Consider the following 24,441-nt stretch of genomic DNA (forward strand, 5'->3'; position numbering starts at 1 on the left):
AATGTTAACAAATCTCCGGGACCGGATGGCATTCATCCAAGGGTTCTAAAAGAACTCAAATGGGAAATTGCTGAGCTATTATCTGTGGTTTGTAACCTATCCTTTAAATTAGCTTCCGTACCTAATGACTGGAAGGTAGCCAACGTGACACCAATATTTAAAAAGGGCTCCAGAGGCGATCCTGGCAATTACAGACTGGTAAGTCTAACTTCAGTACCGGGCAAATTAGTCGAATCAATAGTAAAGAATAAAATTGTGAAGTATGTAGAAGAACATAATTTGTTGGACAAAAGTCAACATGGTTTCTATAAAGGGAAATCCTGTCTTACTAATCTGTTAGAGTTCTTTGAAGGGGTTAACAAACATGCGGACAAGGGGGATCCGGTAGATATTAATTGATCTGGAGCATATGCGAGGCTTCCAGGCAAGGGCCGAGCGTTGGGCAGTCAGGCGAAACGCCCCGCGTATGTCAGGGTACTGACTTGGGAACCGTTATGACGCCAATACAGCCTACTGACCCGACCTCTACCTTTCCGCGGGTCGCGCTCCGAGAGCATGTTTACCCACGATCTTAGCCAAAAGGCCGAATAGTATACTTAGATTTTCAGAAAGCCTTTGACAAGGTCCCTCACCAAAGGCTCTTGTGTAAATTACATGGCCATGGGATAAGAGGGAAAGTCCTTTCTTAGATTGAAAACTGGTTAAAAGACAGGAAACAAAGGGTAGGAATAAATGGTAAATTTTCAGATTGGAGAGGGGTAACTAGTGGTGTACCCCAAAGGTCAGTCCTGGGACCAATCCTTTTCAACTTATTCATAAATGATCTGGAGAAAGGGGTAAGCAGTGAGGTGGTAAAGTTTGCAGACGATACAAAACTGCTTAGGATAGTCAAGACAGAAGCAGACTGTGAGGGACTCCAAGAAGACCTCACCAAACTGAGTGATTGGGCAACAAAATGGCAAATGAAATTTAATGTGGCTAAGTGTAAAGTAATGCACATCGGGGAAAATAACCCCAACTATACGTACAGTATCATGGGGGCTAATTTGGCTACGACAAATCAGGAAAGAGATCTTGGAGTTATTGTGGACAGTTCTCTGAAAACTTCCACACAGTGTGCAGCGGCGGTCAAAAATGCAAATAGGATGCTAGGAATTATTAGGAAAGGGATAGAAAATAAGACCCAAAATATCTTACTGCCCCTGTATAAAACTATGGTACGCCCACATCTTGAATACTGTGTAAAGATGTGGTCTCCTCACCTCAAAAAAGATATTTTGGCCTTGGAAAGGGTTCAGAAAAGGGCAACTAAAATGATTAGGGGTTTGGAACGGGTCCCATATGAGGAGAGGGTAAAGCGACTGGGACTTTTCAGTTTAGAAAAGAGGAGATTGAGGGGGGATATGATAGAGGTATATAAAATGATGAGTGGTGTGGAGAGGGCCGATTAAGAAAAGTTATTTAGTAGTTCCCTAAATAGAAGAACTAGAGGACACCAAATGAAATTAATGGGGAGCAGGTTTAAAACTAATAACAGAAAGTTCTTCTTCACACAGCGTGTAGTCAACCTGTGGAACTCCTTGCCAGAGGAGGCTGTGAAGGCTAGGACTATAATAGAGTTTAAAGAGAAGCTGGATAAATTCATGGATGTTAGGTCCATAAAAGGCTATTAGCCAGGGGATAAAATGGTGTCCTTGGCCTCTGTTTGTCAGAGGCTGGAGAGGGATGGCAGGAGACAAATCGCTTGATCATTGTCTTTGGTCCACCCTCTCTGGGGCACCTGGTGCTGGCCACTGTTAGTAGACAGGATACTGGGCTAAATGGACCTTTGGTCTGACCCAGTATGGCCGTTCTTATGTACCCCTCTCCCACACCCCACTTCCTACAAGTAGTTTCATTTGGCAGTTCCCTGAATAGGAGGAAAAAGGGTGCAAATAGCATTCAGGAAAACAGAAGGGGAGGGGTAGGTTGTTAGAACTGTGGGAGACTTATGAGGCTGGAAAGGAGGAGCAATAAGGAGATTTGAGATTCGTTGTGATGCTTGGAAATAATCACCACAACACTTGAGTTGGTGGTAGTCAGGAAGATGGAGGACTCTTGGCAGCAGCCTTCTCTGGAGAGTGTGGGGAAAAAGAGTTAGAGAGAATATGAGGTAAGGGGAGCCAGAGTGATAGGCAGGTGCTGCCTTGTTATACTGAAAGGCAGGGCTGTCCATTGGAATGTATAAGAGCTCTGACTGGAGGCAAAAGGCAAATAACTGCACAGGAATTTCCCCTTACATTAGGGGGTAATTGCTGAAAGTGGGTCTGAAAATGCGGAGACTATGGAAAGCCCACAGAGCTGGAAGACTTGCCTGCCAGACTGGTTACCGTTTTCCTCTTTGGTAAATGTAAACCTTAATAGACCACACTTACTCTTACAGATTGAAACTCTCTAAACTGGGACTCTCTGGTCTAGCAACATCCATGGTCCTGGACCAGAGAGTCCTAGTAAAGGGCTAGTGCCTGGGAGCCCAACGCATGGCAGTGAGTCTTCCTGGCTGGGCAGTGGGAGCCCGATGCATGGTAGTGGGGCTGCCCATTAGGACAGCAGGAGCCTGGCAGGACAGTGGGGGCCAGCGACAGGGGGACCCAGCAGAGAGGCCGGCAGTCAGGCCGGGGTGGGAGGGGGGGGGGGGCAGTGGCAGGAGGGCCAGAAATGACCTTCTCTGATCCAGCAAAACTCCTCACCCAGGGCCTGTCAGGCCTCAAGGGTGCTGGACCACAGAAGTCCAATCTGTATTAGTGCGTGCCATTAAGCTTGTATATTTTGCAACAATATTATGAATGTTTTGTCTCACAGACTAGATACACTTTTATACTAGACCTCCATTTTCATTTAACTCAGCCTTGTTAAACAACTTACCTTATCACAGTAGTACTGACTGGAATCTTCTGTTAAGCTCCTTTTCGTAATGTTGTCATATGTTTCTAAAAACTGTTTGTCCACCCCATCCAATGGATGAGAGCCTGCTAAGTTACCAACTCCATTGGGAAACTGGGACAAGGTAACGGGTGAGGTATGAGTCAGACAGTTCTGTGTTGGACTATTTTCCAATACATTCCTTCAATAAAAGGAAAAGATAAAATACATTAAAAAGGTACTGATATTCATGTGTTTGTACTCAACATACAGTAGTAATTACAAACACAATGTGAATTTATGATAGCAGAAAGCTAGTTTGAGTGTGACTTTCTGTTAAACAATAGACTATTCTATTGTAAGTGTTGTAATATCTATGTTTTTACTTGGATTGTCTTCAAATATGTTGTGTCTCATGGAGGTTGGGGATAGAGTGATTTGGTCCAAATGTGGGGTCATTTGAACATGGAATACATGAGCAATTAACTGTTCTTCAGAAAATTCCAATGCATGTTTATTAAAGCATTTTTTAAAACTTTTTTTCATACATCTGGGGCTCAAACTACAGTTACAATACTCCTGAAACTGATCTAGACTACTTGGCATTCACCGGAGCTTCCGGGAAAGCAATACAGGCAGTCCCCGCGTTATGTACAAGATAGGGACTGTAGGTTTGTTCTTAAGTTGAATCTGTATGTAAGTCGGAACTGGCGTCCAGATTCAGACACTGCTGAAACTGACCGCCAGTTCTGACTTACATACAGAATCAACTTAAGAACCCCAAGCTCCCCAAGTCAGCTGCTGCTGAAACTGATCAGCAGCTGATTCCAGGAAGCCCCGGGCAGAGCAACTCTGCCTGGGGCTTCCTGTAGTCAGCGCTGGTCAGTTTCAGCAGAAGCTGACTTGGGGACGCCTGGGGCAGAGCAGCTGGGGTGCTGCTGGGTTGCTCCAGTAGCGCCGCTCCTGGGTGCTACTGGACCAACCTATCAGCACCCCATCTGCTCTGCCCCAGGCATCCTGATTCAGCCGCTGCTGAAACTGACCAGCAGCGGCTGAATCAGGACCTGGGGCAGAGCAGCTGGGGTGCTGCCGGGTTGGTCCAGTAGTGCCCAGAGCAGGCGCTGCAGGACCAATCGGCAGCGCCCCAGCTGCTCTGCCCCAGAGTCCGAAACAAAAGCCTGGTCTGCTGGGGGGAGGGGGGGAGCACACTAGCTGCGCCCCCCCCCCCCCCAGCAGACCAGGGACACGGGGAGCAGAGCCTCTGAGGCTTTGCTCTGGCAAAGCCTCAGAGGGAGGGACCCCGCCGCGGCTGCGGCTTCAGTCCGGGAGCCTGTGGTCTGCTGGGGACGGTCTCCAGCAGACCAGGGGCACCGGAGCAGCTTACGAACGGGGCTTTCTCGCCCCGACTTCCGGGGCGAGAAAGCCCCGTTCGTAAGTGCGGATCCGACGTAAGTCAGATCCGCGTAAGTCGGGGACTGCCTGTACTGAAAATACTGAAGAAGTTAAGGGTAAAGATTAAAGAGGTTTCATCTCTGTTCCACATCCCTAATTCTGCTCCCCCTTTAACACTGAGGAAAGGCAAGCAGCTGGAAATGAGCGTATCAGTAAAAATGGTACATTATACAGCACTGAGATAGTTGGACTGCTTACATTCAGCACAGAACACCTCATTGGCTACGTCTAGACTGCATCCCTCTGTCGACAGAGGGATGCAAATCAAGCACATCGAAATTGCTAATGAAGCAGGGATTTAAATATCCCATGCTTCATTAGCATAAACATGGCCACCGCTTTTTTTTTTTTTTTCGAAAAAGCTCTGTTTAAAAAAAAAAGGGGGTGGCCATGTTTATGCTAATGAAGCGCAGGATATTTAAATCCCTGCTTCATTAGCAATTTTGACGTGCCTAATTTACACCTCTCTGTCGACAGAGGGATGCAGTCTAGACACAGCCATTAAGATTAATGAGCCACTTCACAACGCTCTTAAGGGATGTCTACACAGCAACATTATTTCGAAATAACTAGCATTATTTTGAAATAACTTAGTCCGCGTCTGCACAGCAAGCAGTTATTTTGAAATAATGTCAACCTGGAGGACTTCTTACTCCAACTCCTGCTCCCTCATTGTACAAGGAGTAATGGGAAGTCGGAGGAAGAGCGCTCTATTTCAAAACAAGTGCTGTGCAGATGCTCCCAATTTTGAAATGAGCTACTCAATTGCCGTAGCTCAATTTGCGTAGCTTATTTCGCAGTAAGCCCTGCTGTGTAGATGCACCACGTGTCCTATGCTGTAGATAAATATGTATTGTTCCTTTCCCATACAGTAGGCCCAGGCCTGAAGTTGTGGACTTAGCAACAATGAGGATGGAATGCATATATGAATATAAGAGGAAGGGGTCAGTAGTGGGCATGACAAGCAGCAGGAAAAGCCTCCAGACGGCACGTCTGTGTGCTGCTGTTCCCCAAGTCGGGGGAGGAGCAGCAGCAGCACACAGAGCTGCTTCTCACTCTGTTTCCCTATGAAATTGGATCCGGCGGGGAGGCTTGGGGTTTACCTCCCCACTCCATCCCAGAGGGAAGCCTGCGCTGGCAGTCCAACAGCATGAAGGAGGGCAAGGCTGAAGCGCCAGCATGGGCTCTATAAGGATAAAGTGCTAAAATGTGTATTATTGTGACTTGGGGATTCACTTGAGGACAGAACTAAGGTTACGTTGTGAGGCAGGGTATGATAAATTGGTCTCTCTTCGTTTTCAGAGGTTTAAGTTTGCTTTGCTTTCATTCTTTTCTTCATTTCCTAGGTTTCAGAGATCTGACTGTAGCTGAACTCAACCTTTTGGAAGGGCATAAGTCACTCCTGTGCAATCTTAATTTTGTGATTAACCAATTTGGGGGGCATTTAATTTTACAACTTTGCATCAGCCATATGACTGGAGTATTTTTACAACAGTCACTGAATATTCAATTCAAGAAAGATAATTACATTTTCAGCTTTTTTCCCCAATCATTGTTCATGAGAATACCTTGTAAAACCCAGAAAATACTTTAAAGTAGTAAACTATATAAAAACACACACCGTGTAAAATAGGAACTGCACCTTCCAAAGTTTGGTTTCTCTAGTAAAAGAGAATTACCAAGTCCATAACTGGTGTTCTTCAAGATGTACTGCTCGTGTCTACTCCACATTAGGCTTGTGTGCTCACCACATGCACTGGTGCTGGAAGTTTTTCTTCTCAGGAATACCCATAAGGGAGTGACTCTAGTGACCCCTGGAGAAGCGCCTCCTGCTCCCCATAGCCCCCAGGTCCCTCTTGCCTTCAACTCAGACAGTGGGGACGGAGGGTGAAATGGACATGAGTAACGTTTTGAAGAACACCAGTTACAAAACAAACAACTGTTTTTCCTTCTTCAAGTGATTGCACATGTCCATTCCACATTAGGTGACTACAAGCAGTATCCATGGAGGCAGGTAGGAGTTCATGGTCATGTGGACTGCAGCACAGCTCTGCCAAAACCAAATGTCGCCTTTGGTTTTCTGAATGATGGTATAGTGAGATGTAAATGTTTGATGTGAGGACCACATTGCAGTTCTACAGGGTGCTCTTTGGATTTGCATGTGCACCAGGAAGGCTGCTGAAAATGCCTTAAGCCCTGGTTGAGTGGGTCTGGATGATCGATGGTAGAGGGACCTTTGCCAGCTTGTAGCAGGTCCATATGCATGAGGTGATCCAGCTGGAAAGCTGCTGCATGGAAAAAGGCAGTCCTTTTATTCTATCGGCAGTAGCGACAAAGATCCGGAGAAGGAGAGTTCAACTGGACTCTCTCCAGAACGTTTCCTGGAGTAGTGCACCATGGCATGGCTGTAAGTACTGCTGGAGGAAACCTTATCCAAGTGGTTCAAAGACTGGGAGTAAGCCAACACCAGCCACATGCAGAGTGTGAAATGGCCACATGTAGAGCCTGCTGTGACCGACTACGAACATACATGCCTACATATGGCCCAATAGGCACAGACAGATCCTGGCCATGGTCAGAGGAAATGTGGACACACGCACTATGTAAGGCTTGCCAGGGCTTGGAATCTGAGCAGACCAGGAGTGGTGCTGAGGTCTTGGGGAAGTAGGAGCCAGCCACGGTGCCCAAGGTAAGGCGCATGAGCTTCAGTCTGCCTACACTGAGGCTCTGGCAAGTGTCTCCTCAAATTTTGGCTCCTCCTTTCATAGTCAGGGGAATGGAAGATTGCATGTGAAGTCCACCTCCCAGTATCCAAGGCTTGAAGGCTTCACATTGGGGGTAGTGGGATGAAGATGCCTAGAAAGGGCCCAACATGGACTCACCCCTCAACCGTGCTGCTATGCGTGGGTAGGTGCTGCCAGCTGTGGCAAAACCAAATGCCTTGTGCTGCCTGAAAGACCTCTTGTGTAGGCTTCTTCCATGTGCCACAAGCCTTCACTGCTACTCAGCATCACTAGAGTGGGATGGAGGGATGGATCATTCTGCCTAAATCAGTTCACGAACTCCTAGATGGAGATGTTGAGCTGCCCACCACAGGTCTTGGCTCTCCTCTCAACTTTCCCTAGTGTTACATAAGGGCAAGGGAGTGTCCCATCACCAGAGACTTCAACATCTGGACTTGAGATGGTGATAGAGAATGGTGCCGTCCTCACAAGGGTACCAGTGGAGCACTCTACACTGAAGTTACCGTGCTTAAGGCAGAGGCTGACCTCTGAGGATGCTCCCCAGCACCTGCTCACGGCCGCTCGCTCTGCGCACGTGCCCCAGTGCCCTCTCATGGCCAGCCGCTCTGTGCATGCGCCTCAATACCTGGAGGGAGGTGCGTGGCAGCGGCAGCAGCTCCGGGACCCAGGCATTGAGGGGGGCAGGGGGTGCCTGGCTCTGGGGGGAGAGGAGAGGGATTGGGTTACAGCAAGGCGCTGGGGGTGCCTGGCTCTAGGGGAGCGGGAGGGAACTGGGTTAAAGCAGAGGGGCTGGGAGTGCCTGGCTCTGGGGGAGAGGAGAGGGACTGGGTTAGAGTGGGGAGAACTGAAGCACCTTAAACTCAAAGTCTTCATGGATGCAGCCAACACAGATGTCATATTGAAATTCCAGGGCAAAAAAACCAATCAGCATGTACCTGGTGTACACTGTGTTTCTTTAAAGAAAATTCAAAGGCTATTGTTTTCCAGGCTGAAGCAATTATTCTGATACGAGTCTCTCCCTTCTTGTTTTTGAACCTCTCATATTTGCAGTCTGGGACAGACCTGAATTTTTAGAACTATAAAAAGCCATAATCTTCATAAGTAAAAAAAAAATGAGGAAACCATACCAGAGATCAACAAGCTGAAGTGAAACAGGCTAATTTAAATTGTGCTAATTTACTTGTCAGTTCAGTTTAGCTTAAAAAACTTACAAGTATTATATGGCAGTAGTGTTAAATTTAAAATACATGGGGGGGGGATGCTTTTTTTTTTTGGCGTGAGAATATTACTGTATTTTTAAAAGGTTTTTTGATGTTTGTTCCTTGTGAAGTTCTCTGAAGATCTATGGACCGGCAATGATTTTTTTAAGTGACTAGAGACTTTTTTATTGGTTTTGTCCTAAATGGCCAGTAATGTTATTTTATCACTAGACTTTGTGTACTATATCTATCTATCTATAGATACATACAAATAAATATATCATATATGGCTCTTCACACACTATCCACAGCTATTTTGGCTCTTCATCTCTAACTGGTTGTCCACCCCTGATCAAAGTTATATGTGTAAGTGGATCACACGAATGATTCTTTAAGAAATTCAGAAAATTTTCACATTTCAGTTATAATACCCCAGTACAGTCCATAATGATTCCTCAGTGCAGGAAAAGCTACACAGTGCTAGTGATAGATGTGAATTCCAAACTGCTTAATATAATGTTTTATGGTACTAAAAAAAAAAAAAAAGAATTACCAGATAAATCATCACCAGCTTTTAGCATTACTAACTTTTACTATCAATTCTACAGAAGTAGTAACTGTTTGCAATGAAATTATGACATTTAGATGGTTACTGGCATGTCAGAATTTAACATATTACTAAAAATTAAGTTACAGAATTTTTGAAATACATCTATAATATGACACTTTTCTAACCATTTAAATACAAAAGCTTCAAAGATTTCATTCATTTGTAATTTGCGTTTATATCAGAAATTCCCATTTTCAACAGAGGAATTTTTTTATGCTTATAGGAAAACTTACTTTGGCAATTCTTGTTCAGATGACCTGTCAAAAACAATAAGCAAAAGTAAGATAAATATCTTCATGATAATTGGAACAAAGTACATCACAGTTCTAATCTAAGAAAACAATTTCATAGCAATTTAAGGACCTAATTCAGAACAGGAAAGAGAACCTGAACCCAAAAAACGATTCAATGTGTTCTGATGTGTCAAGAACTATTAAAACAAATCCAAGCATTTCATTTGTTATTTATCAATTTAAAATATTTTACCATGCCCCTCTATTCAAAATAGTTGAGGCAACTTACATCATTCATTCTCTCTCTCTCTCTCTCACACACACACACACACACACACACACACACACACACACACACACACACACACACACACACACACACACACACACACACACACACACACACACACACACACTCTCTCTCAAAAATACAGGAAGTATTACAGCAAATAAAATTTCTAGCACAAAGTCAGCTAACAAAAACATTTATCTACAATCATAAACCATGCGGATGCACATCACTCAAAATGGAGCTCTTTGTCATGGCCCAAAAGGACTATAGCAGGAACTGCTGATGCTCTGCAAAAACCACATGCTGAAGACATAAATGAAATTGGCATGGCCATTCAAGTTAGCAGACCTGAAGTGTATCTTATATTTGCTCCTACAATGCAAGGGAGAATGGCTGCTTAACACAGAAAGCCTGCAGACAAAAGCGTAAGTGCATGCATATGTGTACCACGGAATACAGGAAGCAAAGGCAAGTTAACTGATGGTCATTACAGAGCAGCTTGATCAGGAAGAGCAGGGGTTTCCCGAGCTTTTTCAAAATGTGGTCGATAGCTCAATAAAGATGTTGACTGGTGGATAGCTCCTCTCCAATTCATGATTGCATAAATACCTCCCTTCCTTGCAGTCAAAACATCCTTGTGTCAACTCAGCAACAGCTTAAATGGAGAAGACTAGGAAAATATTTAATGTATTTTTAGCTTCTCTCAATGTGACAGAGCAACTGAAAATAAGGAGGAGAGCCAGCACCAGACCAGCCATATGCTGCAATGGACAGGGCCCTATGTGCTTTGTGATTTTTCTACCATTGAATTTGCTGACAAATTGTGCTCCAAATTATAAGCTTCTTTTAAAATACTTTAACAAATATTTGCATTTCTAGTACTTCTGTATTATGAACCGAGCATAAATACGAATTGGACAGAGATGACTACAGAGAGCCTGAAATAACATTTCCAGAAATGTAAAATGCTCCCTTTCCATCAATGGTGTTTTAACATTAAATTGAATGACTATTTAAAAGGCTAGCAGTGTTAATTATCTTACTTTTGATCACTGAAATGTACAACTAATGTCCTATCCTATTACAGAGCAGCTTGACCAGGAAGAGTCGGAGTATCCCCCAAGTTTTTGCTGTCCCAAACTTCCTCAAATGACAAAATCTCTAGCTTCTCTTCAGAATACTTTACAAAACAGTTCTGAATTCTAAATAAAAAAGTTTTGCAGAAGAAAGAAAGTTCTTTTTTCACAATAACAAATTGAACACAAGGAATACTGAAGCCAGTGCATGATTCTTTTTTATATTTCATTTAGTAAAACGGATTTTTAAATGTAACTGAAGCCATTAGCAAATCTGTGCAACTTACATGCTTTATACTTCAGCATTCGACCTTGTTTGACTCAATAAGAAAGAGAAACTGGGTGGGGTGGCTAAATGCAGGGCAACTCAAACCACAGAGCATTCAGAACTAGAGTTTGGCCATTACTAGACATGCTCAGTCAGTAGCTCTTTCTGAATCTGTTTAAGAAGCAGGTTTCCCTGTAAGCTGAGTGATTGGGTGGCCACGCAGGAGAGATTCAGGTGCTGCTTAGGTGATCAGCAGAGCGCCCACAGCTCTTGCAACATGTTTCTACTGGTGGTGCACAGCTGCACATAAAAGGTATTCTGCACATGGATGAAAAAAATTAGAGAGAGAACACTGATGGGACGTTTTCATTGTGTTCAATCTGCCTGAGAGGTCACCCTCCAAAAGCTGAACCTATCAGACCATTAGATGGTGGGGGAGGAGAGAAGACAAGGTTCTGAATGTAGGAATTAAAAAAGATTTGGACTCAGCAGTTGATCAACATAGAACCAAGAGATATTGTGAGGGCTGCATCCTAGTCCTGTAGAATTTTGGATGCAAAGAAATGCTATTTCAGCATTACTTACCAGAGAAACCCTTCATTGGGATGTTTGGTCCAATGTAGTCTATGTTACAGACTTGGAAAGCATTTGTTGCCGAAGAGGCTAATTAGTCCACAGAACTTATATTGAGCTATCCACTATCAGCTCTAGGGATAGAGCTTAGTGTGGTAAAGGTTTGTAAATTCTTGCCTGACTTAGCTGAGCTTATGGTGCCTATAGCACGAGAACTTTACAGAGATCCAGGGAATGGATGTTTTATATGCTGATCCCAATATGTATACCATTTTTATCACAGGCGGTTTCCTCTGCAACTGAGGAACAGTCATTAACCCAAGGGCTGGAATACATCTAGCTATGGAGATCCCCAGACTGTTTGCTAATGGGTTCTGAAGTGTTGAAAGGACAGATGTTCCCATTCTTCTCAAGCTCAGGGGAGTCCAGGAAATACACAGTATGGCCACACTATAGACACTAAGAAAACATTTAAGAGAAAATGAGAGGAGAATATGCTGGTGTGTGCATGCACTTAAGTATAAAAATATGTTATTTTGAAACTTACTATTTTAATGAATGTAACAGAATAAAGTAGTAGGACTTACTATAAGAAATAATAACTTTTGTTTGAAGATTATTCAAAGATTATTTCCAAATACCATTTACCATGTTTTATACTGTTTACTATGAGCATTAAATGTTTGGGTAAAACAGGGTATGGTATTGTCTCTTTGAAACAGATCGGAAACTATTAAGACACGTTAACCGTCCAGCTGTTGTATATGCTAAAACTCTGTGAAATGCTTTAAGAAAAATCATGAACAGACAGGGCTCTAGTCTGTGCTTCAGTGAAGAGTTAAACTGAGGTGCAAGGAGGAGGGAGTTTAACAGTTACACATAATTGTTTTACCATGATGGAATCGTAGAATCATAGTGTTGGAAGAGACCTCAGGAGGTCATCGCATCTAACCCCCTGCCCAAAGCAGGACCAACCCCAACTAAATCATCCCAGTCAGGGCTTTGGCAAGCCAGGATATAAAAACCTCTAGGGATGGAGATTCTACTAGGGATTTTAAATTGTGTTTAATCAGCTAATCGAGTGATTAGTCAATAAGGGGGGAACCACAGAGCCACAGGAGAGTTAGCTCAGGCTAACCCTGTTGCAGCTCTGCCTTTTAAATGTATTAAGAGCCTGGCAGTTCTTAATACATGTAAATAGCAACGATACCCTGTTTGGGACTGGGTGTGAGCTGAGAATCAGCTGATTCCCAGCTCACACCCCATCCCCCTGCTAGCTTGTGCCTCTTGTACTCCCATCCTCCCCCCATGGAGAGTGTGCTGGTGGGAACCAGCTTTTAAGCCGACCCCCCAGCACCGACTCCTGCTCCTCTCTGAGAGAGGCAGCAAAGGTGGGTGCGGGGGGGGGGGGGGTGCGGGGCAGGGAAGAGCCTAGTCAAGTCTCTACTCGACTACCTGATAAGCATATGCTTATCGGGTAGTCGACTAGTTGCGTATATCCCCAGATTCTATCACCTCCCTAGGTAACCCATTCCAAAGCTACATCACTCTCCTTGTAAAATAGTTTTTTCTAATATCCAATCTAGACCTCCCCCACTGCAATTTGAGATCATTGCTCTTTGTTCTGCCATCTGTCACTACTGAGAACAGCCCCTCTCCATCTTCTTTGCAATCTCCCTTCAGGTAGTTAAAGGCTGCTACCAAATCCCCCCTCACTCTTCTCTTCTGCAGACTAAACAAGGCCAAATCCCTCAGCATCTCTTCACAAGTAATGAAGGCCCCCCCAATTATTTTTGTTGCCTTGCACTGGACTTTCACCAATGCATCCACACCCTTTCTTTAATGGGGGGCCCCAGAATAGGATGCAATACTCCAAATGTACTCCAGAATACTCTACTAGAATGCCACAATGCTGCACCAGAATGCTACAGAATCTGTGGACCTTGCCACAGAATTTGGTTATGAGGCAACAGAAAACCAACACTAAGGAATTAACTGCACACCATTATGGGGAGAAGCACTAGTGGACACGCCACCTCACTGCCCTCTGTGGTGGGCAATAAGCAGCCTGTAGGCCAAGCACAATTTGCCCGCGTTAACTCCTGGTAAGCCGCCAGGATGCATTATTTTTCCTGAGTGTCTGCAAGTATGTCCACACACAGCTGCTACGGGCTGCAATTTGCCATTCCCCGCCAATGGGATTTGCAACTATATGCTATTCAGTCTCTTTTCTAACAAAGAGGGGTGGGAGCTGTCACAACTGCCTATTTAGTACAATATTTGACTTACCAAGCTGTGTTATGACAGGATGAATATTTCCTTCATGAAAGCTATTATAGCATTTATCAGTAACACTGCTCATAGACAATGGCTTGCCTCTATTATACATTTTTCTTCAGAGCGCTTTACTGTTCTGAATTTAGTTTTTTAATAGTTAAAAAGAAGTCTGTATACATCAGTTTGGGGGCAAAGGGGCTTTTGTAACATTTTCTGTCAATGCTAAAATGTTCCCTTTTTCACTTAGTTCAATTTTAAAACACCATTAAATACCGACGCTCAGGCGTCACTTGCCACTTTTAATCTCTTCTATCATCTACTGTTCTCCTAAACATTAGTTCTAAATAATTACTTGGGCATTCAGATGGAAATTGGATATAGGACTAGGAATGAGAGTATATCACTTTAAAAAAAAAAATCCATTACATGGCCTACATAGCAACTCTGTTCCAAAATTTAGAAGGTTGAGAGATGGGCTGCATAAAATAGGAGCTAGCAGTTACACATGAAAAAAGATAAAACAAAATGCTGTAGTAGATAATACAATGTTACAAGGCATTCAAATTTCAATTAAAATTAAAGAGTTACCTTAAGTTAAATAAAGAAATGGAGTAAGTGGGGAGAATAAGCTAAGATTAATTCTTCACCTTCAGGATAGGTGATAACAGAAAGTGGTGGCATGGGGAAAGGTTAAAAGGTTATTTTTCTGTGTGCGGGACAAAATACTATATGGTTTTAGAGATCTCTTTAAACAAGTTCTTTTAAGTTTCCCATTCAAGCCCACAAATAGGGAGTAGTGATCAATGTTGTGGGCCTATCCTGGAAATGTATGATGTTGGAAAACACGTTAAATATTTAACAAAAACACTGTGTTAAACGCAAACACTCATGTTTAAAAAAAGCTACTGATAGTAACATTTAATTATGGAAACAAATCTGTTTTTAAACAGTGCTTCTCTTGTTCACATAATGTCATAGTCATGTTTTACACCACGTTAATATAAATGTTTTAATGCATTGTCCCAATTAAGACCAGCTCTATTCCATTCTGCATCCCATACAGAAAGAGTCTGAGGATCTTATTCCCTTCTTGACAGGTGTTCATATCACAATACAGTCCCAAAATGTGATAGCCTAACTACCACCAGAGTTTCACCAGACATCACAAATTCATAGCCACAAAAAGAAAATGTCTCTCTCTTCTTACAGTGTTCCTTTGTAAGTCATGATACAGGAACATCACAGGACAAATTTGCAAATGTGCATGGTCACTAACTATATTACATTTTTTTCAAAAAAATTGGAGGACTTAATTTTCTAGGGTTGACAGTCAGGCAACATTTCACAAATGCTAAATTCATTAAAAAAACAAAAGAGAAAATAATTAGTAATAGTGTCATACCGCGAGATGTAGGTGCTAAAATGTTAAATAATGCTATATTTGTGTTATTTTAAAATATACATTGCTCGTTTGCTTTAAAACTTTGTTTTTGTGACAGATCTATACTTTCCATAGGTTTATAAATAAAAAGGAGATTATTTTTATTTTTATTTTTACAAACTATAGAGTCAATAACTCATCAGGAGAGGAGGGTGCTGCAACAAAGATATGGCCTCCAACAAAGGAGAGATCTGAATTGGCAAGAGCAAGTGAAGATGTCAGGATGCACTTTACAGTTTCAAAGTGCTAAAACAATCACATGGAGGGAGAAGAGGACATAGGTAATATGGCTCTCAAAGACTTTCAAGGATGGAACTGCCCAGCTGACATGACCCTGCTTCTCTCCCACCCGACTGGGGATCCCCAGGGAAGGGGCTTGCTGGCTGCCTCACTTTTAGAATCATAGAGCTGGAAGAGACCTCAGGAGGTGTAGTGGGTAGGAGTGGCCACCCACTGACCCCGAAGGGGAGGTGCCCCTCCCAGAGGCTTGGTGGGCTATGCCTGTCCCTAATGAGCCACCTGGCCAGAAGCCAAGGAGCGGGGCCAGAGAGGTAAAAAACCTGCCAACCAGGCCAGTGAGGCACGACCACTGAAGAGCCCAGAGGACTCCCCTACACCTCGAGGAGGGGAGCTAAGGCGTGCTGAGGTGGAGAGCTGGCGTGGGCCACCAGGCCTCCTGCTGCACAGCAGAGCAGAAGAACAGCAGAGGCCAGAGGGCTCCCCTGCATGCCGCGGAGCAGAGCAAATGCCTGGGGAGGTGGTGAGCTGGAGTGGACCACCGGGGTCCCTGCTGCACAGTGGCCTGGAGGAACAACAGACTCCCCCGGACTCCCCAAACACCCTGCAAGCTGCTGAGTGGTGGCCAGTGGACCTGGATCCCTGTGACTCTGCGGGAGAGCTACACGACTACCAAGTACGTGCTGAGGGGGAGGAGGGAAGTGGCCCAGGGGACAGCATGGCCGTAGACATGCCCGGATCAGCGTGTTTCGGGCTGGAGCCCCCGCTGATCCAGCAGCAGTAAACAGCTGCCTCTAGGGCCCTGGACCGGGGCATAGTGGAGTGGGCGGGCCTGTGCCCCCCCGCCACCCACAACTTGGGTGGTAGCTTCCCTCTCCCCACTATTGCCGGCGAGCTGCCTGCAACCCTCCTGAGCAAGGAGACCTGAATTGTGTAGACTACCTTACAAACTGCTTTCCTGCGGCCCCAGCCTGAACCAGGGCTGGGCCTTGATAACTGTTGGACCTTATAAACTGTTTTGCCTGCCGCCCCGCCCTGACCAAAGGCCGGCCTACAAATTGTTTACCGGCGGCCCTGCCCTGAATTAGGGCTGGGACCTCCTAACTATAGACTTGGCTGCCCGTCCAGAACTAGGCTGGGCCTCTAACTATCACTTGCTGGCGGGCCCCAAACCCCAGCCACCGTGGTTATTGTTTACTTTGGTCGCCCCGCTCTGAAGTAAGAGCAGGGGACTTTGGACTGTTTTTGTTGGTATATTAATTTCCCTCAGACTGATCCGGGTGTAGTGGGTTGGAGTGGCCACCCACTGACCCCGAAGGGGAGGCGGCCCTCCCACAGCGGACCAGCTTACAGGAGGTCATCGAGTCCAGCCCCCGACCAAGGCAGGGCCAAACCCAACTAAATCAACCCAGCTTTTGCTGCTGCCTCACCAACCAGAACTGCCCAGAGACAGAGTTCTTCAGCCTCCACAGTCCCACTTTCCCCCCGTCCAACTGTGGCTCCACAGGAACAAGGTTTGCACTCTTGGGCATCGGGGCTCTCTGATCCAAAAACATCCGTGGTTCTACCAAATCACGAATGTTGCTGGACCACAGAATCTGGATTTCGGAGCTTCAACCTGTATACTGAATGTAGAGGGCAAAAAAGAGCTAAGTATCAAGGATCCACTCCATATTTATAAATTTGAAAGAAAAATGGCTGAGCTTAAAACCACAAATGAGACAAGATTTTTTTTCCTCCTTCCAAATAAAAACATTCATCTTGGTGTCAATTCAGCTAAAGAAAATAATGGCAAGGCCAGATGATATATTCAAGACAGATATGCATGGAAACAAAGAAGAGATCAGGGAGAGATTTAAAGGAGCAAGAAAACTGATGATCAACAGCACAGAACTGATGAGAGGATTCAATTTTGAAATACTAGGGGGCTGTGCCCTCTGCTCACTATGCTCACCAACCCCCCCTCTTTTTAGGGGTAGGTGTCTGGCCAGGAGGGAGGGGGCAGGAGTGGACTATGGATGTGGGTTCTCCGCAGAAGGGGCTGGACATGCGGCATGTCAGGGGTGTGGGGTGTATGAGTGAGCAGGGTGGGGAAGTAGAGTGTTGGCGGGGGGGTGAGTGGTGTGGGGTCACAACAGGGTGGTGAGTGAGGCAGCAGGCAGTGCAGGGTCTCAGCTGAGGGGCAGGGCCACTTACTTGCTTTTGTGCAGCTTCCAACACTATAGCTCAGGGACTGCCTACCACTGCTTTTTAAAAGCTAGCTAATTTGTTTAGCATTAATTGCTTGAGTTAACTACGATTAATTGAGAACTTTAATTTTCATGCCACTCTATACATTGAGAGTTTACCCTCACTTGCAGAGCTGGCTCTGTTCATTTTTGGTTCACCCTATCTCCAAAAAAGATGGAGCAGACATGGAAAGAGAAGCAAGCCAGGTAATGAAAATGATTACAGACTCAAAGCTTGTGTGTGAAGAGAGACTGAACTGTTTGGAATTGCATCATGCTGCCAGCAGACAGCCCCCTTGGTTCATGCCAACGCAACACATAACAATGAATAAGCGGTATGTGGGCTCGGATGGGGGCAAGAACCCAGTGTGACCCAAGAGAGAGGGGAAGGGTCGGGCTCGGCCGGTGGCAGCGTGTGGACGCTGATGACGTGATCACGTCATTTTGTCATCCCGCAGGATTTTTTTTTTTTTTAATATATAGTGAGAAATATTAGGGAAGGTGGTAGGTATATAGGTGTGCAGATGAATGAGAACAGAGCTTGTGGAACCCACCACAGAGAGGGTTCTTGCCTGAAATATAGTTCAAGATCGAGAAGAAAGAGTTAGGAAGAAGTGCAGCAGGATGAAGAAGCAGCCAAAGAAATCAGCACAAAATGTAAAGCTTTTAAAAAGTTCTCTTTCAATATGGTCAACAGTGCCCTGATGTCAAGAAAGCAATCTGCAAAGAAATCCTGTTTAGTGAAGTAGAAAGTATTTAATGGTCACTGAGCCCTGAGAGTGGGAGGTAGCCAGAAAGATCCTGTGAACAATCAGGAATTTGGAGATATGAGAGAAGATTGCAGAGAGAGCTAACTAGGTCTGAGGAGTCTCAGCTGGGTAGCTGAATTAGTCTGTATCTGTGAAAGCAATGAGGAGTCCTGTGGCACCTTAGAGACTAGCAGATTTATTAGGGCATAAGCTTTCAGTGATAAAACCCAATTCATCAGATGAAGTGGGTGTTTCCTACAAAAGCTATCACAGGTACCTTTGTGGAAAGTGTGACAGATGATTATATAGCCATATCAAAAGGCCACAGAGAAGAGACTATGGAGCAGTGCATATTTGTAAGGTTTAGTAGCAATTATGAGTGCTACTTATGCCACTTATTAGGATGAATCAAAATCCATAAGGATACAAAGAAGCCAATGTTGATTTTAAATGGTAGTCTTTCCAGGCTAGGAATCCAGGATATAAGATACACTGCTACTGTAAAACACTGTAAACTGATAACACTGTATTACAAAAACTCCAACAGAATTTACTTTAATATATTTATGATCAATAATTTAATGAATCTATTTAAAGAAATGCAGTCTAAATGTATAAGCCATTAATAGATCAGCATCTCCTTGCCCAATCTTTTTTAACACGCCCTTTTTAAACACAACAAATTCTATCCATTTTCCAAATCAAGGCCTTGTACAACTTTTTAAAAATACTAACTGATAGACTGGAAATTTAATAATAACTAACCCAAAATACCTAATTGTTTGAAATTACAGATTGACACAATCAGGCATGCAACATATTTTGTGCTCTGACAGCTCTGCTTTTGTAAGGTGGCAGGAGACTGAAATAGACAAGAACTGTGGAAAAGAGAATAAAGGGATGGCCTTTCTATTCACATGTATGATCTCAAGAAAGCCAGTCCTTTGTTCGCTGGTTTTTTTTTTTGGTTTTGTTTTTGGTCTGTCACTAGTAATTAAGGTATTGTAGACCCTGTATTTGGAGACTACTATTTAAGGATGTGCCTTTGATTTGGTAATTGACTAGCACCAGATTGGAGGTATAGAACTATTTTTCTGACTCAATGGCAGCCAGACCAGATAGCTCTCAGCACAGGCTAAAGCCCTCTAATCCAGAATTCTCTTGTCCAGAAACATCTGTCATACAGAATGATTTTAGTTAGCTGGATGTCCAATTTTCATGGGTGTGGCCCATTTTCCTGCACTCCCATAAAGTTTGTTTACAGCAAACAGTTGTAGCTCTCATTGTTCTGTGCTGTTATGTAGCTCTAATTTACCTCTAGATGTCCTCTAGCAGCCCAGTAAGCAGTGGAAGTGCTGGTAATGCTGCTAGACAATACTGACCTCCCATAGTCCAGAAAATTCTCTCATTCAGAACCGGTCATGACTAGCGAGATTCAATCTGTAGTAACTCAGAAGGACTCATAGTAGAGAAAAGCCTGAGAACTAGAGGGTAGGACAAAGTTCTGCAGGAAGCAACCCTGGAAACAACCAGTTTAGTAGTGAGAGAATTTACACTTCCAAGTACTGTCCTGTCTAAAGACTTGGATAATAAAAACTATAATAATTAGCAGCAGAAATGGGAAAAACACCAATTTACAGTGTCATTTTAGCATAATTTACATATTTTTGTTCAATAATCTAAATAAATAGGAAACATACAAATATCTATATTTTGAAATAATTTATTAATTTCATGGTAGAAATGTATGTTATAAAAAGCATAATCTTTTAAAAATAGATATGATCATTTTAAAAAAATAATTGTAGTACATAGTAGCTATATTTAAAGTTAGCTGATGTAAAAGAAGTCTACTCCAAAATTTACAGCATGTCACTGAAAGGCAATCCAATAGTTATATGGTACAACTTCAGCTGTTTTAATGTAATTCTTTCACTTGTGGGAGAGGGAGATCTTTTGAGCTGGTTTAATAATTTGTAAATGACAAAGGTCCAATCAAACCCCTTGAGCACAAAAGTGGAGCAACTTAGTGCTATTTTTGGACACAAACATTGATTCAAATTATTTTTACTTAATTTTTTCAGTGTTTTTTTTCTTATTTAATTTATGTAATTTGGTTATTTCATTCTCATTATTTCTTATGAGGAAGTCATAGCATCATTTTAAAATCTTTTTTAAAAGCAAAAAGGTAACTGCTAATAATAAAATGCTGTCATACAGAAGTTCATAAATCTGGTAAATGGCTAAACCCAACTGTTAAAATAACAACCAAGAATGAACTCCATTGAAAATCCTTGGCAGCACGCACAAAAGGTTTTTTTTATATGTATTTATTCACACAGACACGCACACATCCTTTTGACATTCACAACTCGATCTGATGATATTTCTTTGTTAATTATCCACTCAATATGATAAAATATTTTAAGTATGAATGATTGAACCATCTGTACCCTGAAAGCCTCAGCTACATGGCATTCTACATTTTCTCAACACATTCATGTTCCCATTTTGTAATAAATTACAACCAACACATTTCAATAACTGAAAATGAAAACTTGAAAATAAAACTCACCAGAGTAACCAATTAACTTTTTCATCAAGAAACAGCATCCTTGCTAGGAGAATGAATAAACTTGCCACTGGTTCATTTACTACTCATTAATGTTTTAAAATTGTAGGTAATGTACCCACTTCACTCCATAGTAAACCTATCTAGAAAGATGCCATGCTGGTGTCTTTCATTTACTGTAGGATGCACTGTAAACACTGATCATAATCATAAAGTTGCTTTCCTAAAAGCTCGTTATCAAGCTTTAGGAAAAAAAGAGAATTTTTTAAAAACCTACCAGAGAGCTCTATTCTAACTGATGAAGATAAAATAGAGTAAAATCCCAAGAGACAAGTGAAACAATAGAAAACAGTAATAAATACCTCCCCCTTCACAAACAACTGAAGGAAACATCTGTACACATTGGTTTTGCCCTTGTGCCATTCTTGATATTCAAGGGGTTTTTTTTTGTTTGTTTTTTTTAGTAGTAGCACCTGGTAGTGCTGTTAAAGTTAAAATTGTGCCAGAATTTCCATTATCTCTTTTCAGAGATTAATAGGACAGATGCAAATGTATCCTGCTCTTGAATTATACTAGTGGGGGAAAGACTCATAGAATCTATCAGAACCACTGGTTGAAATCTGCTGTTGTGGCCCTGACTTTGGACCCAAATTGAATCTAATATGCACATTATGAATGTGAATGAAAAAAAAATCAATTATTGATTGAAAATCTTGTGAGTCCAATTTGTGGGATTCACAGGCTACAGAAGACTACTATCCTGTGCTTCTGAGGCAACTTTTAGAGCAGGAACCTGGAATGCAGTCGTTCTTATGGTAAGCAGGTTCAACCTGACCCATTCCAACTACATGGAGACTAGAAAGAGGCTGGGAAAGAAGAGGAAAATATGAGGAAGGATCTCTTTCCACTGTAGCCACCCTTTTCCCCAGGTTAGACAAACCACATAATGTCGCCCTGCACTTTGATGCAGTCAGAGGAGAATTTCTGCACAAAAGTAAAAAAGAATGGTGAATCATATAATTACTTGCCCTTTCTATTTCAGTTATTGTCCACACATCTAATTTTAAAATATCTGTGCTTTTTACAGTAATTAGATTCTCTGTTCAAGTTCAGCATTTACATACCCATCAGTCTACATTAGAGGAATATGCAGAATTTATGTTCAGCAGTGCTAGTATATGATACATGTAGATGCACAACAGCATTATACAGGCAGTCCCCGGGTTACATACAAGATAGGGACTGTAGGTTTGTTCTTAAGTTGAATCTGTATGTAAGTCGGAACTGGCGTCCAGATTCAGCTGCTGCTGAAACTGACCGCCAGTTCCGACTTACATACAGAATCAACTTAAGAACCCCAAGCATCCCCAAGTCAGCTGCTGCTGAAACTGATCAGCAGCTGATTCCAGGAAGCCCGGGGCAGAGCATCTCTGCCTCGGGCTTCCTGTAGTCAGCGCTGATCAGTTTCAGTAGCAGCTGACTTGGGGACGCCTCGGGCAGAACAGCTGGGGTGCTCCTGGGTTGCTCCAGTAGCGCCGCTCCTCGGCGCTACTGGACCAACCCAGCAGCACCCCATCTGCTCTGCCCCAGGCGTCCTGATTCAGCCGCTGCTGAAACTGACCAGCAGAGGCTGAATCAGGACGCCTGGGGCAGAGCAGCTGGGGTGCTGCCAGGTTGGTCCAGTAGCGCCCAGAGCAGCGCTGAGGGACCAACCGGCAGCACCCCAGCTGCTCTGCCCCAGGTGTCCGGAGAAAAGCCTAGTCTGCTGGGGGGGGGGGGGGGAGCGTACTAGCTGCACCCCACCTCCCCCCCCCACCCCAGAAGACCAGGAAGACGCAGATGGCGGACCAAGACGCACCGCGGTCCTGCTGCCTGGGTCCTCCGCGGCTTTGCTCCCAGTCTCCATGGTCTGCTGGAGACCAGCAGACCAGGGAGACGGGGAGCAAAGCCTCTGAGGATGCCAGCAGCGGGACAGCCGCGGGGCGTCTGGGCTGTCCCGCTGCCGGCTTCCCCGAGGCTTTGCTCCGTGTCTTCCTGGTCTGCAGACCAGGGAGACGCGGAGAAAGCCCCGGAGTACACGGGCGGCAGGACCGCGAGGTCCCGCAGTCCGTGTCCTCCGGGGCGAGCCCCGTTCGTAACTGCGGATCCGACATAAGTCGGATCCGCGTAAGTCGGGGACTGCCTTTACACAGGTTTTCATATGAGATACCAATTGATGTCTATAAAGCTGTATGTTCAAAACTGTTGCTGTTTTTAATAAGAGTCCATCATTTCCTTGTACTTCCACTATTTATTGGGCTCCTGTTCAAGGGACTAACAGACATAGTGTGTTATTGTACAGCCATGGAATTTGCTGCAGAATATACCCTTGCTATATAACTGTTTCAGAATCTAAACTTTCATTTTTATTAATTATATTTCTAACCTTTATTGTTGCAAACTATCTTGAAAATGTAAAGAATATGAACCAATAGACTCTTCCTGATTCTGCAAACAGCCTAAAGCAATGTGTTAGATATATGACCTACCTCATTCATATCAACACAATTTTAACTCAGAAACCTAGAGAAGACAATTTAAATGGCAATATTGTTAAGTATTTTATTGATGGTCATTTTAACATGCAACTAAACATCAATTTCAAATTTCTCACACACAATCCAGTTTGGCCATTCCTATATTCCATAACTTCCTGATTGATTAACCCAATAGCTTATACAGTACAAATGTGTTAGTACAAAAATTGTTGACATAACAGAACTGAAAATGTGGCAACACACCAAAGTAAACAGAAGTTAATATCAACATTAACACAGGAGCTACACTAGTGATTGAATTGTCCATTTCAATATTTAACTCATTAGAATATAGTTTATGAAAATTGTTTTAGGTTAAACTGAAAAACAGTCACAGAATTTTCACTTTACATAGAAACAGTTTTGAAGAACCTATAATCTAGCCACAGAATTTGGTCCAGCTTGCAAATGTCTGATACAATCATCTGATAGAAATCTATACATAACAATCGCTCTGTGAAGTGTAATGCATGTACCGCTCAGAGGAATCAAAGAGTAACTGGAGTATTTTTGCAGAGGAATCCATACATGGCTCCACCATTAACATATAGTACTGCCAATCACGTAATACAGTTTCTAATAAAAACAAGGAAAGAAGAAAAGTAAGTTCCCAGTCCTTCCCCCAAAACCAAGTTATATAAAATGAGACAGCAGCGAAAAAATTCAAAAGCATTTCCATCACTCGCCATCCAAAGCATGTGTTAGTAGAGACAGCTGATAATTCACACACTCATTTGCGCAAGAGCACACTCCAGTCACTCATTCCAAACAGCTTCAAACATAGGGTCAGATACAGATAATTAAGAACACAATGTAAATTTGGAATGCCTATCAAAAGCAATTCTGTTCACAGATTTTAAGGGGATTTTTGTGGTGGGTGGAGAAATGGGAACTGGTATCTCTTCAGCTGATCTCTCAAATTGTACAGAGACAACACATTACAGAATTCATAAAGGAACACAAAGTAAATCAATGTTGTTAAGAAAGGCAGCTTCAAGTGAGAGAGAGTCTAC

General features: G+C 43.3%; 1 protein-coding gene across 4 annotated transcripts in view; it reads right to left on the reverse strand.

Annotated features, from left to right (window-relative positions):
- PTPN3 (protein tyrosine phosphatase non-receptor type 3) overlaps positions 1–24,441 on the reverse strand; it is a 316,623-nt gene that overhangs the window by 65,599 nt on the left and 226,583 nt on the right. For all 4 annotated transcript variants that reach the window (XM_006135940.5, XM_075921606.2, XM_075921609.2 and 1 more), the window contains 2 exons: positions 9,140–9,163; positions 2,905–3,103 (listed from right to left, as the gene is read on the reverse strand). In XM_006135940.5, coding sequence (XP_006136002.2) covers positions 2,905–3,103; positions 9,140–9,163 — 223 coding nt within the window. The remainder of the gene's footprint in view (positions 1–2,904; positions 3,104–9,139; positions 9,164–24,441) is intronic.

The sequence above is a fragment of the Pelodiscus sinensis genome, chromosome 2 (assembly GCF_052426305.1).
Source record: "Pelodiscus sinensis isolate ZL-2025 chromosome 2, ASM5242630v1, whole genome shotgun sequence".
Taxonomy (NCBI): domain Eukaryota; kingdom Metazoa; phylum Chordata; order Testudines; family Trionychidae; genus Pelodiscus; species Pelodiscus sinensis.